Raw genomic sequence first — 12,149 nt, 5'->3', positions numbered from 1 at the left:
TCTGCCTTTCATATTTGATAGATACGAAAATGAGTGGCATGCACTGGGGGACAGTTTTCTTATTTTAAAAATGTCACCGTTTAAAAATCCTTGTTGAAAATATTCTTACCAACGCATTTGTGTCCTTGTATTGCCTCTTGTTGACTGAATCCTTGTTGTGCATAATGACTTTTAACCTCATTTTGCAAGATGTGCCTGAAAAGTTAAAAGATACAAAGATACTATTCTATAGCTTTAACAAAAAGCAGCTAAACACTAAACAAGATCTTCAACTTGACCTTGAAAAAGGGGTTTTGTGCCTCTCGCTAATCTATCAAATCCACCACCCATGACAATGATGCATTTAAAAGTATTGTCAGATGAATGGTTTGATAAATTCGCTGCTGAAAACATTGGGGTCATTTTAATGATATGTTCAAAAACTAATTCTGTTCAGCAAAAAGTTTTGTGACACCGTCTAAGAAAATGAATCGCCAAGTCAGCACTGTAATATTTCTGGGGACCAAAAGAAAAGCTGGGAACAATACTTATCATATTAGACGCGATATTTAGATGCTTTGGATTGGAACAAAAGTCATAGCAAGACGTCTTTATGGCTAATTCAGTCAAAGGCACATCCCTGGTTTTCCCGCAGAAAGGTCACTGTCGTTGTGTTTGGTCCACCGAGGGGGTGTTTTCAGATTGAAAACTGAGCCAGCTGTCTCTGTCATCCTCTCGCCATTGGAGAGCACCAACTGTGCATGGTTGTTAGCCACATTCTACACCTGCAAAATCTACCGATTACCAACACTTTTCAATTTTTAACATCGCATAAACAATGCAAGCGGTGGCTGACAGCATTTGACCGTGTAGCAACTCTGGTAGGTACCAGCATTGCAATTGCGTGGCTGCCCATAGATTGGCCTCAGCGTGCGGAGATCAAAGAAGCCTCAAACTGATGTTAAACGTTTGCAAACATACTAACCAATAACTTGTCGAGGCAATCCCACCTCCCTCCGCACCAACCTTCCCCCCCCACCCTCCGCCCCCCACCACCACCTCCCGCACCGGCATTAAGTTTCGTTATGAATTACTTTACTTCAGAACTTTAATCCTAGGTGCTTTGGAGTAGTTGACTGACGAATGAACTGCCAAAAGTATTTCCGATGAAATGTATGAGATACACGAAATTAACATAATAAAGTAATAACTTCATTACTTTACTTATCATAAAGATAGATTGAAAACTATCTTTTGACACCTTCCAGTGAAATTTTGGCATTATAAATTTTACCTGTGTTGTACGCCTGTCAGCTACAGGGACAGCTGCCATTTCTAAAATTCAGATTTTACGAGGAAGCTTTTCACTGAAAGTATTCGATGTTAATTTCACCGGGATTTTGCCATGTTGTCATTGAAGTTGTGTTCTCACTTGCAGTCAGCATTAATCTGAATCATTCAAAAAACATACAAATTCCTTCATTGTTTTGTACAAAATATCGAGTGTTATTGAAAGTCATGAGCTGAATTCTATTCTTATATGTGCCCTTTATGAGCTACTTCCATGACAGCGCTTTGGAAAGAACTTCAGCACCACAAGTGGTTGAAGTTCACATCTAACACTCAACACCGACCACTTCCATCTGCCCCTTTCCATTTTCGAGATTCTTATTATTTGGGCACTCAAGGAATAACCAGAAAAATAACTAGAAAGGTATATGTTTCCAGAATTAATGCATTGCTAGAATGACTTGTGAATTTCCAGTGAAATATTCTCCCTTGTTACTAATATTAAGACCGGGGCACATAAACGGGCACCAGGTATTAAAGCGCTTATTTGGTCAGGACACAAATCGAAAGTGAACGCATCAGTGCCATTATCTCGACGTGGGTTTTGGTAATATACTTTTCAAACGCTAATTTACGGAGATGGGGTGGAGGGAAGGTGTGGATTTTTGTTTTCTTGAGACGACATGTTTGATCTGTTGGAATGAACCTTGAGAAGAAAAAACCTCCAAAGTGGGACTCGTAAAACGGTGCGCAAGTTCACGGCAGACGCATTATGTTACCATGTGCACACTTACATTTTAATATTTATGTGGATTGTATTAACAACGATTGTTATTGAGATCGACAGCACTTCACTTGGAACTTTGTTTTTCTAAAAAAAGTCTTCGTTACTAGAGCTGTGCCAAATTGTCATGAGAACCCGGACTGCGTGTATCCCTTGATGGTAAATATCTAATAAAACAAAAATTGATGGTGCTATTAAAACTAGCTGATATTAATGGTCTGCTAGTCACGTTTTCTGTAAGTAGGGTGTGTGATGTTTCAGGTACATTAATGGATTTGGAGGTTATATTTTGGTCAGCTCTGTTACAGCGCATCTAGGGAGCCCAGCTTCAAGGGACTGCAACGCACCAATGTGACTGCTTCAGAGGGTTTGCTATTCAAATAGCAACAAATTAAACAGCCACAAGCAAACTTACGGAGGAATAGGCAATCCGTAATTTCACCTAGGACAGAAATAGGTACTATTCTCTAAAACGTAGCTTACGTTTTGGAAGAGAAACTCTACACTACTCAGCTTATTACCACGCTATTGTTATGCTCCAATGAGCAATGTTTGCTTTAAGAAAATCCTATACGCATGCGCGCGTTGGTGCACTTGTTACTTCAGTGAAAACTTTGGAAAAGTTTTGAAAAGTTGTATAACTTTCGTCCTGTTTGTGTAGCGGCGCCAGACCTTTTGCCAATGCGGAGGGTCAGGATAAAGCCACCCCTTAGCTAAAGAACAAAGTATGAGATACATCAAAAAATATATTTTAAGCTTTAAAAGATTAGAAACGGTGCTTTTGTATGGTTTAGAGGGAGTACTTGCGCACAGACGCAGCGCGCTTTGGCTTTGACTCGCCCTTTATTTGGGAGGCGTAGCGGCCACCACGTAGCGTGTTTCATTACAGCATTAGCTTTTCATCATGCGGCTTTGTTCTGAATGAAAGTAATGCTGTGAATTAAGAAATGACAATATTTTCTATGAGCTTGAAAGTCCACGAGAAGAGCCCTTGAGCTTGGCAAAAATCAGGCAAATCATTCATCATGCCACCCCGCACCTGTGGTCCTGGCATTCAAAGTATACAAACCTTTCCCTATTAACCTTAATTATTCAAAACTCACAATGGTTGAAATAGAGCAGGTTGAAGTCTGTTATTGGTCGTAAATGTTTTCTGAAGATCTCCGAAGCTCATTGTCAGCCCGTCGTTGTGGCTGTCCTCTTTTTTCAGTGTAGAGTAGCCTTGGACTTTTCAATTTTCAATCGCAACATCTGCTTAATCGTACGGATCAAAATATGGAGACACAAAACATATGTAATGGTTGATTTGTTAAATCCTGGTAATGAGTTATTAACAAGGGAAAACAATAGGACAGGATGGTGAGAGCCTTATGGTAACAGAGTCACTTTATGTAACGCCTGACGTTTCCCTTCTTGATAAATGGAACTAAGGTCTGAACGCCAGGTGATAGCAGGAAAATCAATGTCTTTGGGGGCCAGCACTGAGACTTTTTTTTTCTATGTGAAAAATTAGGAGACATAAATTTTAATTGGCTGATCAGGAAAGCAGTAGGCTTGAGTCTAATTGCCAGTAGATTTACCCAGACAAAACAAGATTTTGGCGTGTTTGTTTGCTTGCATCAGAGCTTCCAGTACAAGTGTATAATTGAAAATGTGTTTTATTATAACACATGTCATGCTTTACAGTTCCCATATTGTGCAAAGACAATAGTTAATGGTACATTAAAGACAAGCAAACCATGCCAACACGTCTTGGAGACATTGTAAGGGCCTCTCTCTTTGCTTGTTTTAGGCAGCTGCAGTCCAGGACCAGAAGCACAAAAAGAACAAGTTTGAAATACCAGGTGCATCCTAGAGAACCACGACAGGGATTGATATGTTATAGCCTCGGACACGAACCTAGCAATAAAGATATCATTTCGATTGTTTGTGTCTTACACGCCATGTAAAGCAAGAGGCGCCACTGCAGCCTGTTTCTGGCAGCAAAGCTCTCCCTCACTGGGTTTCCCTGCAGCCAGAGTCTCGCTTCGGCCAAATCCGAACACCTGTTGGCCAGCCTTACATCCTGTCGTGGGAATCGTTTCATACGAATGATTCCAGATATATAAAATGCAATTTGTTGTAGAATTATTTCCAGCGATTACCATAAGCTGCACGAACGTTGGAAACAAAATATTACCCACGAGTTTAACCAAATAGAATTCAGTGGTGATCATTTCAACTTTACAGCTGGTATTCGATGTCACAGAAAAATTATGAAGAGTAGATGAGGTTATACATTTGAAATGTTTGACAATCTAAATGTTACCGTTTGATGGCTATCGTCCAAGCACTGTTTAACATTATGGGAAGATTGGCGAAGCAAGTTAGCAGTGTCCCTGGGTTACGACTTTATGCGCATTGCTTTTGGTGGAACATGTGGATATTTTTCACTTCCAATTTATTGGTTTAAATAGCATTTTAAGCATATTAAAACATATTTTTGTTAATTATTGTTATGTTTTGGCATATACTTTGAAATAAATCGCTGCAGTTTTGTAAAGTGCACACCATGTAACCTTTTCCAAAAGCTCTCTCCGAATTCTTTGCAAATTGGAACATTTTAATAATATATTTTGAGCTGTGTGTTTTAGAGAAATACTCAGGACAGTGGTAATAAAGTCACTGAATGACTGTCAATAGCGACTGCCTACAGGCGAACATCCTCAATTACACGTTACGTTTTGCTAGCCTGCAAATTTGGACATCCAAACATTTCCACGAAGCAAAAGGTATCCATTCGTTCTCTCTACCCACGTTACTTAACACTTCCACCATATCTGTTTAACAAATCTGTTTTTTTTAAATTTACTGTTAGCATTACTTCAGCGTTAATACTAAATGTTACTCATTTGGTGAATGAGAAACTGTCATGCTCAAACAGTCACCGTAGAAGCACTTGCTAAAGCAAGACATGAGAGTGACAAGATAGAGACCCTAGTGTTTTATATGTGAGGACCTAGTCTTCCGCTTGATCTGCACAATACTAAAGGATGCTTTGGGGCATTGTTTTCATACAAACAGAGGAAAACAAATGAAAAAGTGCCACCTAAATAAGGGGTGCAAAGCTTGAAAAAGTGCATCATCACAATGGCAAATCAGCTGTAAATTTACAATGTCTAAAAGAAACAGAAATCTAATCAGTACTTTCAAACGTTTATTTTAGTTGACATCAGATTTGAGAGTATTTGTTTATGAAGGAATATATTTAATTAGATCATTTAGAAGATGTGTTTAATATTTTTAGTTGATGTGCTTTATTATTAATAGTATTACAAATAATTATAGTTGAATTTTAATTACTACACAGATTGTTTCTATTAATGCATGTTTTATTATTTATTACAAAAGAAGTGTTAAGTGACGAAACTGAAGTCAATGTAGCTAAGATTCACATATCCAGGTTAAATGTCCAAAGCTGTTTGACAGTTCAAATATGAAATCCATAACAACTGCTGTTCGAATATGTTCAATAAATAAGAACAATTATACATTTGCTTACAGTCACAGTTCCCATCCGCTTTGGCACACCGTTTCCCAAATCTGTGGGGATCATTGCATTGGCATTGTGCATGTGCAGGTCTAAACAGGGCATCTGCCCGGGCTCCTGCTATCACTTTAACCCCTGAGCTGCTGCTCGCTGACGTCAGAGCCGCGGGAGAAGCTGGGACACAGGCTGAGTGCCACGGGAAATTTTCCTTCTCAAACACCTGCAGAGTACAGCACCAGGCAAGATTGCAAGCAAATGGGAACGGGGTTTTGTCATGGTTCTCTTAGGACTTCATTCGCCTTTAAAAACACACGCACACAAAATGAGTGACTGGTCGTGTAGCACAGTGGAATAATAAGACAAAAAGTCACCACGCTTTCTTCATTTAGAATTGCACGAAGCTTTAGAGGTAATGGGGCACTCGTTTGTAAGGTGTGCACAGAAGAGTTTAGGTACGTTTAAACCCACAGAATTTGGTGTTTTTCATATACACAAAATGGACCAAGAATGAAAACTAAAAAGTGACGTGACGTTTGTGCGAATTATATGAATTTACTGAATTCTTCCGAGGTTTTCGTCGACGATTCATTTCTGCGCATTTTAAAAATATCAATGAATATGGTCCAAACATAATTTTAATTCATATCCCCTGAGCAACTATATTTTGCATCCACAAATTATCAAGTAATCATTATAACATTTTATTTTGAATTTGAAATCCTCTTGAAGTGGTCTTGTGATGCCTTAATACCTTGATTTACAACAATTTTAGAAATTGTGGCGTTAGTATTGCCTTCCAAACTACAGCTACTTGATTTAGTCATTCACAATTTCAGTAAGGTGCAATGTGTACCACTTTTATATTTGCTTCACCTGTTTCTGCAGTTTGATGAACACTGGACTCTCAGTACGCCATGAAAATCATATTGCACAATGTGATTCACTGTTTTCTGCATTTTTCATGAGTCAAAATATATCGAATCGGTGCAGTTATGTACATTCTGCATTGTGTTGTCGGTATTGTAACAAGGTACTTGTTTATGAATGATTCATTTTGGCTGTGAGAATACATGAAAAATAACGATCCGCAACGTCTATTAAATAACAATAGGCCACTGAAAACTTCAACTATCTCAATTTAGAACTGGCTTTTTTTTAAAATCAGCTTGCCTGAACGCGCTTCTGGACAGAATCACTCAATGTCCATAAAGTGCAAACGATAAATTTATATAGTCCTAAAACGTTAAGATTACAGTAACGCTTGATAGCTCAATTAGTGAATTTCACTTTAATTGCAGACAGATGTAATACAGGCTATATAGACTTATACATTGAATAACATCACGAGTTGAAGGTATTTTATCCTTGCGATATTGATCTGAATCGGTGTAATTGCACATTTTCTCAAATAACAAAATAATTTTTTTTAAAAGTGTGTATTGTATTCACGAATTTATTTTCCACGAAGTAGGAATAAGATATATATTACAATAAATTAATTGGTATAGATAGAAAAATATTCGCTAGGAAACCTTAGGTAACAATGTACTATTAGGTTAAACATTGTTCAAAAAATTAATATTAGAAAATTGATTAGCACGTTTTGATAAATTAAGCATTCCATAATATTTTACATATGACTATTTAAAATAATAAATATATAAATTAATGTTCCTCGGTTTACACAGCATTACATTCCTGATCTGATATCAACAATTAAGTTTGATAATATATTAATTTTCATTAAATAAACATGATTATATAAATCCCTGCACTGAATTGCGAACTACAGCATTTCAATTTCTATGACACAAAGTCAAAAGGTGGTTCGTTCTCAATGTTATTTACACATGTTTTGCTATTAGATTTTCTGGGGTCTTCAGGAGTCCAAACTTTTGCTGTCCGGATGATGTTTTGTTCTTTAAGCTGTTTCTCATCGGTCCACGACAAGGAGTGCCCTGCTAGAGGAGGCAGGCCATAGTCTGGATCATTTGGAGATGGCGATCCTAGAAGAGATATCAAGAAATGTAAAAATGCTGCACGTAAGAAAGTAAACATCCAGAAATATACTTTTATATTTCTCGCATTTATTGCCAGTATTATTTTAGCCTAAAGAACAATGTGACAAACAATAAAAGTGCACTTACATAAAAACAAGTCTTTGAATGTTATGTTGGAGGAAGTAAGGTAGCAAGCTTAAAGGGAGAAGGCAATTACACGTAAACTGTATATAAAAGTACATCTGATGCACTTACTTGCACCTCTATGACAGATAATGACTTTTTTAGGTTGAATTGCAGAATCGCTATTTGGATTCCTTAAGGGCATGTCGGATTGAACAAGTTCTGTTAAGAAGTTGATGTAACCGATTGCCAGTCGGAGGGTATCAACTTTTGAAAGTCGTTTCTCATAAGGTAGCGTTGGTATGTGAGTACGGAGACCTTCAAATGCATCGTTAATAGATTGCATGCGTCTGCGCTCCCGGACGTTTGCAGCCTGCCGGAGGTGCTGCATTTCAACTTCTGAGCGGATCCTCCTGCGCCTTTTCGCAACGCCCTCGATCCCTTTTAGCTGGGGGGACACCTCGGAAGTGCTGTCGGTGCAGTGGAAGGAAAAGGGTGACGAGGACGATGTGAAGGAGAGGATGCCCGAGTCACAGTGCTCGGGATCCGCAGCGCCCCGGCTCTCCTTGTAGTAGTCGCTAATCTGGCTGCTGAGAAAGTCGACGTCGTGCTCCAGGAACCCGTCCGTGTCCAGGTGATCCCGGGATGGCTGCTCCGCGAACAAATCTTCATCATCGAAGTAGGTGGCGGCCGCGAAGGTGTCGAGGCCGGTGAGCTGCTCGAGCACGGTCTCCATGGTGTTGCCCGGTAACCGAAGCCGGGAGCCGCTGGCGCTCGTGAGTGACCCGCCAGGGCGGCACGCGAGGCCTCTTATACGACAGTGAGCGGCGCGTGCCGCCAGGCCGCCAGGACAACCAATCAGTGAGCAGTGTGAGGGCGGGGGGTGATTGTAGCGAGGGAGAGATACGGAAAGAAAAAGAGGAGGGGTGGAGGGAGAGGAGAGGAGGGGGAAGAGAGCGAGCGAGGAGGGAGAATGGGAGGGGGGAAGAGTGGCGGGGGAGAGGAGGGGTGAGAGAGAGGAGGAAGGGGAAAAGAGAGAGGGGGAAAGAGAGAGAGAAAAAAAGAGGGAGGAAGAGAGAGAGAGAAAAGGAGGGAGGAAGAGAGAGAGAAAAGGAGGGAGGAAGAGAGAGAGGGAGAGAGAGAGAAAAGGAGGGAGGAAGAGAGAGAGAGAGAGAAAAGGATGGAGGAAGAGAGAGAGAGAGAGAGAAAAGGATGGAGGAAGAGAGAGGGAGAAAGAAAAGGTGGGAGGAAGAGAGAGAGAGAAAAGGATGGAGGAAGAGAGAGAGTGAAAAGGAGGGAGGAAGAGAGAGAAAGGGAAAAGGAGGGAGAGGAAGAGAGAGAAGGAAGGAGGGAGAGAGAAGGAGAGAGAGAGGAAGGAGGAAGAGAGAGAGAGAGGAGGGAGGAAGAGAGACAGCGAGAACAAGATGGAGACAGACAGAAGGAAGGCAGGGTGAAAGAGAGAGAACGGGAGGCAGAGAAATAGAGAGGGGAAAGATGTAGAGAGAAAACAGGAGGGAGAGAGATGGGGAAGAGATGCGAGAGAGAGAGATAGAATAGGGTGGAGAGTGGGATGGGAGAGAGACAGGCAAGAGAGGATAGAAAGGGATTTGAAGACAGAGAAAGCAAACAATGTAGAGAGATAGGGGAGAGAGAGGAAGGGGGGAGAGAGAGGCAGAAGGATGGGAGAGAGAGAGACAAGGCGGAAGTGAGATGAGAAAAGAAAGAGAGGGAGAAATAGGGTATGGGGGAGAAGAGAGGAAAATGTCAAAACATACAAAGTTATGGACAATGTGCTAGAAATGGGATTAGGATAGTGTTCAGAAGGGTCTCGAACCAAAAAGTCAACTTTCCTGCTCCTCTGATGCCTGCTTGGCCTGCTGTGTTCATTCAGCTTCACATCGTGTTACCTCAAACTCTCCAGCATCAGCAGTTCCTATTATCTCTTAGAATAGTGTATGCTTGCTTTTGACTGGTGCAAACACATTGGGCTAAATGGCCTTTTTCTGTCCTGTAGCTCTGACTCTCAAATAGTGAGAAAGATACATGGATTGGGAGTTGGTGGGAAAGACAGAAGGAAATAGAAGAAGAAATGAGAAAGCAATGCAGTTGAAGATATAGAAAGGGACAGATAGAGACAAAGGCACAGAGCAACAAAGCGAGTAGAAGAGAGGGAGAAAGGCAGGACAGCAAAAAGAAGAGGGAAGAGTAGAAAAGGTAGCAGAAGAGAGATAGAGGGAGAGAGTGACAGGTTGAACTATAGGAAGAGACTGATAGTGGGAGAGAATAACAGGATGAGACACAAAATGAGAATGACAGTGGGAAGGTGGTGAGGTGAGAGAAATGTAGGTAAATGCCAGATGGGAGAGAAAGAGAGAATAGGAAGAGGGAAAGAGCTGAACAGAGAGGAAAATTGAGGGCGAGGGGGAGTTAGAGAGGGAATGATTGTGGAAGTGGTAAGATAGTGGTCAAGGGAATAAGAGTGATACAGTGGAGTAGGAGTGCAACAGAAGGGGTACGGAGAGAAATAATTGGGGTAGTGGAAGAGATAGAGATGGAGAAAGGGGAGGGATGCAAAAAGAAAAGAATAAGTATGGAGGGGATGGTTGGATGGGAAAATAGCTGGAAGATACAGAAAAACATTCCAGTAGAAATGATAATAAAAGGGGAGAAATTTCAGGGAGAAAGAGAGTATGGAAACAGGTTGAGATAGAGAGAAAGTAATAGGGAGATAGTTATGGAGAGAGATGGAGAAAAGAAGGTAAAAAGACACAGGGCAGAGATTAGGGGAAATACAGAAACAAAGGAACTGAAGGAGAGATATGGCAGAAAAAAAGATAAGAGAAAGTATACGCTGTAACTGACAGAGAAAGAGGGAAAGAAAGGAAGAGATATAGGGATAGGTGTCAAGAGTAGTACTGGCAAGACAAAAATATTCCTATTATACAGATATATGCAGGGGGACAGATAGAAGGAAGAAAATGAAGAGTTATAGGAGCAGAGATGGATAGGAGAAAAAGATAGATGGGAGAAAGAAGGATGGAGTGAGGGATGGAGAGAATGAAAGAGACAGAGGAATAAGAGAATTAAAAAAGCTAAACATGGAAAGACAAAACTAGGAAGAGTTATAAAGGAAATAGAGGAAGAAATACACAGATAGAGGAGAAGGAAGAAATCAGTAACCAGATGCAGCCAATAGGATAAGCATGAATGGGAGAGTTGAAAAGAGAAAGGGGACAGATAAATGGAGTGAAGAAAGTGTTGCATTATGTCCAACAAAAAAATTGTCCATTTTGGAAGGAAGAGTGGAAAACAAGCATTGAACCGGTGAGAAACTGCAGAATTCTAGAATACTTTGGGATCTGACTGATATGAATTATAAAAGGCTTATAGCAGAAAACCAATAGAATGTTTAAATGTTTGTTGTTTGTTGTGAGGGGAACTGAGTACAAAGTAGGGAGTTTATGTTTCACTTAGACAGAGAGACCGCATGTGAAGCACTGTATACAGTATCGGTCTTCACGTTTAATGAAAAATGTAAATATATTTGAAGCTGTTCAGAGAAAGCTTACTAGACATATTTAGAATGGATGTGATATCTTATTGGATTGGACAGGCTAGGCCCATATCTGATTTGATTTAATTTCATGCGTACCTAAGTACAGTGAAAGTATTGTTTGCAAGCAATACAGGCAGATTGTAGTGAGCTAGGACACAGATCATAAGGTGTAAAAACTTGGACTAAGTGAGGCATACAGATTACACCACACAAGACAGTTGATAAGGGTCCTTATGGTCATGCCAAATTTCCTGAGCCACCTGAGGAAGAAGAGGCATTGTTGTGGCTTTTTGACCATCTCATCGACATGGGAAGGGGAGGACAGGTTGCCAGTTATTGTCACTCCTAAGGAACAGGATGCTCTCAGCCATCTCAACCTCTGCTGTATTCATGTTCTGAAGTCAATAATCGATTCTTTTGTTTTGCTAATATTGAAAGAGAGGTTGTTATCATTGCACCATGTCACCAAGCCTTCCATCTCCTTTCTGTATTCTGGCTCATTGTTGTTTGATGTCTGTCCTTCCATGGTGCTGTTGTCAGCTAACATGTAGATGGAATTTGTTTGGAATTTGGCTACACAGTTGTGGATGTCCAGGGCGTACAGCAGGGGGCTGAGAATGCATCCTTGGGGAACTCCAGTGTTGAGTGTTATCGTGGAGGAGGTGCAGTTGTCTATCTTCACTGATTACAGTTTGTGGGCCAGGAACTTGAAGATCCAATTGCAGAGGGTGGAGCCAAGACTTAGGTCTTGGAGTTTTGACAAAGTCGGAAGACATATGACATCAGGTTATAGTCAAATAGGTTTGTTTAAAATCATAAGCTTTCTGAGCACAGCCCCTTCATCAGGTGAAGTGACAGAAGAGCAAAGAGACACAAAATTTATAAGCA

The 12,149-nt window shown here is 40.6% G+C and overlaps 1 protein-coding gene across 1 annotated transcript; it reads right to left on the bottom strand.

Moving 5' to 3' along the window:
* Positions 1–7,291: 7,291 nt before the first annotated feature.
* ptf1a (pancreas associated transcription factor 1a) lies at positions 7,292–8,441 on the bottom strand. The gene is made up of 2 exons (XM_048547785.2): positions 7,838–8,441; positions 7,292–7,588 (listed from the first exon to the last, which is right to left on the bottom strand). Exons 1-2 carry the CDS (start codon positions 8,439–8,441, stop codon positions 7,386–7,388), a joined length of 807 nt encoding a protein of 268 aa, XP_048403742.1. The 3' UTR covers positions 7,292–7,385.
* Positions 8,442–12,149: the final 3,708 nt, after the last annotated feature.

This window comes from Stegostoma tigrinum, chromosome 2 (genome assembly GCF_030684315.1).
Source record: "Stegostoma tigrinum isolate sSteTig4 chromosome 2, sSteTig4.hap1, whole genome shotgun sequence".
NCBI classification, from domain to species: domain Eukaryota; kingdom Metazoa; phylum Chordata; class Chondrichthyes; order Orectolobiformes; family Stegostomatidae; genus Stegostoma; species Stegostoma tigrinum.
Note: the sequence above shows the minus strand (reverse complement) of the source record. Positions and strands in the feature narration are given on the sequence as shown.

Excerpts from the sequence above, each read along its gene's own strand:
- ptf1a (XM_048547785.2), bottom strand. The coding sequence starts at position 8,441 with ATGGAGACCGTGCTCGAGCAGCTCACCGGCCTCGACACCTTCGCGGCC. Across the intron at positions 7,589-7,837 it reads TATCTGTCATAGAGGTGCAA|GATCGCCATCTCCAAATGAT; the intron begins GTAAGTGCATCA and ends TATCTCTTCTAG.